Source organism: Silene latifolia, chromosome 9 (genome assembly GCF_048544455.1).
Source record: "Silene latifolia isolate original U9 population chromosome 9, ASM4854445v1, whole genome shotgun sequence".
Classification (NCBI taxonomy): domain Eukaryota; kingdom Viridiplantae; phylum Streptophyta; class Magnoliopsida; order Caryophyllales; family Caryophyllaceae; genus Silene; species Silene latifolia.
This window is the reverse complement of record NC_133534.1, coordinates 51,382,654-51,387,936: the sequence shown is the minus strand read 5'-3', so window position 1 is coordinate 51,387,936 and position 5,283 is coordinate 51,382,654. Positions and strand designations below refer to the sequence as shown.

The following is a 5,283-nucleotide window of genomic DNA, read 5'->3' as shown; positions in this document are numbered from 1 at the left end:
AACTAAGATCTTCTAACAAAAAGAATTAGATAGTTTTGAAAAGTTGACATAGTTCGAAAGGCACTCGTTAAAATTGGAGATCTGACCTAATGCCCATGCAATTCTTGGACAACTTGATATAGTTTTTTGTAATATATTTGTATTACCTCAATAATAAGATTGACCTTTATTTTAAAGAAAAAAATCCTAGAGATTATATGTCTTCACTTAAAGACAACGAAGACACTTGAAAATTTGCACAAATAATATATTGTTAATTAGTTAACACTTAAACTGAACCATTATAAGAACTTTTTTCATATATTATATATTTTTTTTGGTAATTTTCATTGAATATTATTTATGCAAATATGATGTATTTGAATTTTTGTTAATCGTTATATCTAACACCTTTCTAAAAAGTGTGAGCACCAACTTACTATTCACTAATGAATAGTAACTTCTCTAATGAATAGTAACACAAAGATGGGTTGGGCTGGTTTTGTGCGGGTTTGGGTGTGTTTGTGGATGGCCTTCGGCCTATTTTTGGGACTGTCTTTGGACCTCACTTATTTGGGCCTCGTATTCATTATAGATTAGTTGAATTTGCATTTTCCTTATTTTTTCACCTTGGCTTTTGCCCTCTGTGTCCGTGCCTCCCATTTGTTCTCATCCACCCATTCTCCATACACTTTTCACCATACCATCATCAATTCATCATTATCTTTCTCCCATACGACCATACCTTTCTTCATTTCCTCTACTTTATTTGCTACTTTCTCCTATTTCTTTGTTCTTCTACTTCTTGGAAAATCAGCGCCAAGTTAGTTAATTTTTCGGTTGATTTTTACCTTGTTGAATCTTGTTTTTAAGTTTGTTGTTGTTGATTCATCTCTATTTTGGTTTTGGGGGGTGTTTTATTCAGTACCTGGTCTGTTTGTTTGAATGATCATATTTTGGATGAGTGATTTTGGGGGTTTGTTCAGTTTTAGGGTTTTCTGTAACTAGCTAACATGCTTGTTACATAGGCTGAGCCACTTTAGCCTCATGCCAATTCTTGTGTTGGTCTACTCAATCATAAATTTTTCGGTTCAGTTATCGATTTGGTAGAGATGTGGTTCTTGACTATTTATTTAATTTAATGGGTTTTAATTTTGTTGCTTTATCAGGTTATGTACTACTCTTCGGTGGATATGGTGTCTCATGGAACTATGGAAGAGAGCCCTCCGATTTTCAAGATGTGTCGTCTCAGGCTACAAGTATTTGTCTTTTATTACAGGAGTATTATTTTTCTTATTGTTATTAGTGGTACTATCAGAGTATCAGATGCTTTTTATTTATCATTATTATATAAATGGCAGTTGGTTATGCCTTGGTTTTGATATAAGTTGTGATTAGTTTGCTGATTTCATTCGCTTATAGGTTTGGATTAGATTTTTTTAGATTGTTTTATTTTAGTGGCCCTCTATTAATTGTAGTTTTAGTTGTTGCAAGGTGTTATTTTGATTTTATTTGAAGGGTTTTAACTTGGATTTGTGATTGCAGTTAGGGTTGAGGGCTATGAAACTCGGACAGGGAAGTTTGGAGGGTCATCATCAAACGGATATGTCGAAGTCAATTCCCATATTTTTTCATGGTATATTAAACAGCTTTTTCGAACGAGGGATTATTTACTTTTGGGTATTGAGATAACTAGAATATCACTCCCTCCCTCCCGCCCGCCCAATCATTTGTTTACGTTTTTAGTATGTGTAAACAAACAATTGATAAAGAGGGAGTATAAGCTTTTGGGTATTGAGATAACTAGACTATTACTCTCTCCTTCCCATCATTTGTTTACGTTTTGATTCTGTGTAAAATAATGATTGAGACGGAGGGTGTATAAGCTTTTGGGTATTGAGATAAGTTGACTATTATTATTTTTTAGAAAGTTTGAGATTTATTGGTTTCTAATATGTTGAAAGTTTGATCATAAATGAATAGATAAGCTTAATTGCTTACCTAAGGTTACTAGGATGTGAGTTTCTCTTTATTTGAATGTTTTTGGTTAAGATTTACTGTAATATATCTTATAAAGTATTTTATACAAACTATATTTAAGAGATTTTCACTCTTTAGCTTAGAGTAGTCCATGGGGTGTGAATTTCGCTTATATAAAAATAAAAGAGGAAACAAAGACATAAGAAAGGTAATTGGGAAAATAGGTAGAGGAAAAGGGGAAATGAGTGCTGGAGAGTGAAAGAGGGAATTCTAATTCATATTCGACTTTTAAGTGGGAATTCTAATACATGAAATGGCTTTTATTTTCAAGCAGATGGGACAATTTGGTTCCTTGCTATTTTCTACTTCATATCTGGTGTCCCTTGTGCGTTTGTATTGTAGTATTGCCTACTTTACCGACCTTTCAAGCATTGTGAAATTACTGGGTGTTTAGTATGAAAAGGTTCTATATTTCATTACAACGATCAGCTGGTAATATATCTCGGAACCCTTTCTCTGCAGGATCGATGGTGCTATGAACTTTGGATGGGGTTTTTTGTTCTACTTGGTAACATTTTGACTTTGAGCACTGGTTGAAAGATGTCGTATGTTGAGGTAGTTTCTCACTCATCCAAGATCTATATTCAATTACTTTCTTGTATTGTTATATAATTTCTTGACTTTTGATTTTATTTATCAATCTTAATAGTTAATTATAAGCTGGTCATTTATTGATATTAGGGTTATAGAAATTCCAATCAGCGAAGCGATGCACTTAATTTACATTTCTTATATTTAAGATTTGTGCAGAATGACCATACCAGGACATCCAAGGGGACACTAGAGATGGTTGTTAATGTCATATTAAGGGCATCCAGCCTTATTTGCTTTGGATTTACAGAAAGTTCCCAACCGTGTAAGACCAAACTCAACTATCTTATTTCTCATACTACACTTTCCTTTGAAGTGTCCTATCTTTTCCAATTTTTATCGAAAATTGATATGGTATTACTGGTTGCTAAGTTTTGACATTTGCGTGTTCCTCTCACTGATCATCATGGTCTAGGAGCTTGACTCATGCATACATTTGAGAAATTATGAAATGGTGTTGCTAGAAATCCTAACTTTACTTCCATTTTCCGTGATTTTTTAAAATATTTGGTTCCTTGTCCAAATTAGTTTTAGATTTTTAGTAATTCATAAATTGTCATATTTTTACAAAGAACAAGATAATTGTCTTGTTGCACCATTGGAAGAAGAAGCGTTTAACGTAGGCTCAGTAGTCCCGTAACTTAATATTCATTTGGTATGTTGTGATTGCAGTGTGACTATAATAAGAGGTGATAAAAATATATGTTCTAATTGTTTCATAAATTCAAGACTAATGTCATATGCTCCATAGTGCACCAATCTAACCGCCACGAAGTAGACCTTGAAAGCAAAACACATAAGTTATAAGAAACTCACTTGTAAGTGTTCTTTTATTTTTTCCTCCTAATAAATTTAAATAATTTTTTCTCTTACAGTCTTTCTCATGGTTAAATATGAAAACACAGATTGTGTTATATTTTACTCACTAACTCAAATGCTATTAGCTAAATGTCTGATGTAATTTCACTTGGTTGTGGTTAATAAACGGTCAACCTTTGATTGTCTCATGCACTTCATATTCTTTTGGTATGCATGATGCAGAAATTGACTCTGAATTTACAGAAATATATGAGTCTGGTTGAAGATTAAGTGATTTGCCGTATTCCATATACTCTTGGTTTATCACTTGTAACGTCTAGGGGTAAAAGAGTCGAAACTTGTAGGTAATGGCCTAATTATTTCTAAGAGAGTCACAAATTTAGTCTGGTGTCGTTTAAATTTAATGGAGTATAGGAGCTCAACATGGTCATTGATGGAGGTTTTATACTTTTAGAATGCCGTAATTGCATGGTGTAGTTTACATATCAAGTTGTGTACATTGTGAGATTCCTAGCCTAGAAACTGAAATTCAACTCTCGCTAAATAAGATGAATTCTCTAACTTGAAAAATAATTGAGAAAATAGTGAAATTAAATATGGTTCAATGATAGATATGAAATATAAAAATAGTGTTTCTGATGAGACTTAGGGGAAAAGGTATGTGTGGAACTTCTCTAACGACCTTTCAGTGATGTGAACTTGGCTACTACTGATCGGAGGGATTATTATTTAGGAACATCATATTACTTATTCTTTGCTTTGATGAATTGTCCTACCATTTTGACTTCTGTGTGACTATATGCAGTTCCAGTGTCAGTGTTGGCTCCTTTAAGAAGATTAAGGCCTTGATAAGCAGTAATTCTTAGCTTGCAGCCGTACTGAGAAACTCAACAAAACTTGTATGTTCTTTCGCGAGTACTCTTTATGTACAACTTTGCCAGTGCCTTGAAATTTATGGTATTTGGCTTTGGTTGTTTAATGACTATATGATTGACTCATTTGGCATGTTGCCCCTAATGCTATACGTATATGTGACTGTTGTAAAAATAGACCAAGTTGTTGGTTTTCTACACAAGATTGAAGGAATAATGGTTATTTATTCTTATTCATAGTTGATGTGTTAGATACATACACTCCAGCTTAATTGACAAGTATAGTGATTGTTTTTAATGGCAGGTTAGAGTATTATTTTACAGCCCCCGACTGAGGTATACTTTTTGTAGACCTCCTTTATAGCAATTTTGGTCTACTAATTGATATTGCTCCCTTCTAATAATTTGCAGTTTGTGTTTACTCACTAGAATATTGGTTTGCCCTTTGATATGTCGTGGACAATGACTTAAGAAAATTATTGTTATTGTTGCAGGGACAGATAGTATTATTGTTTGACTGGAAATCAAAGTGCAACGAGAGACACGGATTATTAACGAAATGAAATTTATGTAGTGAGTGGTTGTATATATGACTGTTTTGTGGAAAGATTTCAACTCTTAGAAAGAGTTTATTTTGTATGAGTTTTTTTCTCCAAGTGTATACAAATCTGTATTTTAAATTATCATAATTTTGCACTGTTAACTATTATTTGTACAAAAAAAATGTTACTCCCTCCCATCCACTATTTTCTTCCTCTTTGAAGTGGGCACGAATTAAGGATTGGGAGTATAATATTGATAAAGATATGAGTGGGGTTTGGTATTGGAGAGAGGTATGAATAATTAGGATTATATATTAATAAAGTATATGGTGGGGTTTGATGGGTGGAGAGAGATGTATGAGTATAATATTAATAAAAACTTTCTTAAAAAGGAAAAGGGAGGAAAACAATAATTCGTTTTAGGAAATATGGAAGGAAAT

At 32.9% G+C, this 5,283-nt stretch overlaps 1 protein-coding gene across 1 annotated transcript; it reads left to right on the top strand.

Moving 5' to 3' along the window:
* Positions 1–465: 465 nt before the first annotated feature.
* Positions 466–5,005, top strand: LOC141601028 (uncharacterized). Its single transcript, XM_074421291.1, has 9 exons — positions 466–495; positions 580–802; positions 1,149–1,238; positions 1,525–1,615; positions 2,482–2,574; positions 2,770–2,875; positions 4,235–4,328; positions 4,606–4,637; positions 4,796–5,005. Exons 1-5 carry the CDS (start codon positions 466–468, stop codon positions 2,537–2,539), a joined length of 492 nt encoding a protein of 163 aa, XP_074277392.1. The 3' UTR covers positions 2,540–2,574; positions 2,770–2,875; positions 4,235–4,328; positions 4,606–4,637; positions 4,796–5,005.
* The last annotated feature ends 278 nt before the right edge of the window (positions 5,006–5,283 follow it).

Bases quoted from the DNA above. Each gene is read 5' to 3' on its own strand.
- LOC141601028 (XM_074421291.1), top strand. From the start codon at position 466: ATGGGTTGGGCTGGTTTTGTGCGGGTTTGG. The intron at 1,239-1,524 runs GTATTTGTCTTT...TTGTGATTGCAG, and splicing joins TGTGTCGTCTCAGGCTACAA to TTAGGGTTGAGGGCTATGAA. The intron at 1,616-2,481 runs GTATATTAAACA...CTTTCTCTGCAG, and splicing joins AATTCCCATATTTTTTCATG to GATCGATGGTGCTATGAACT.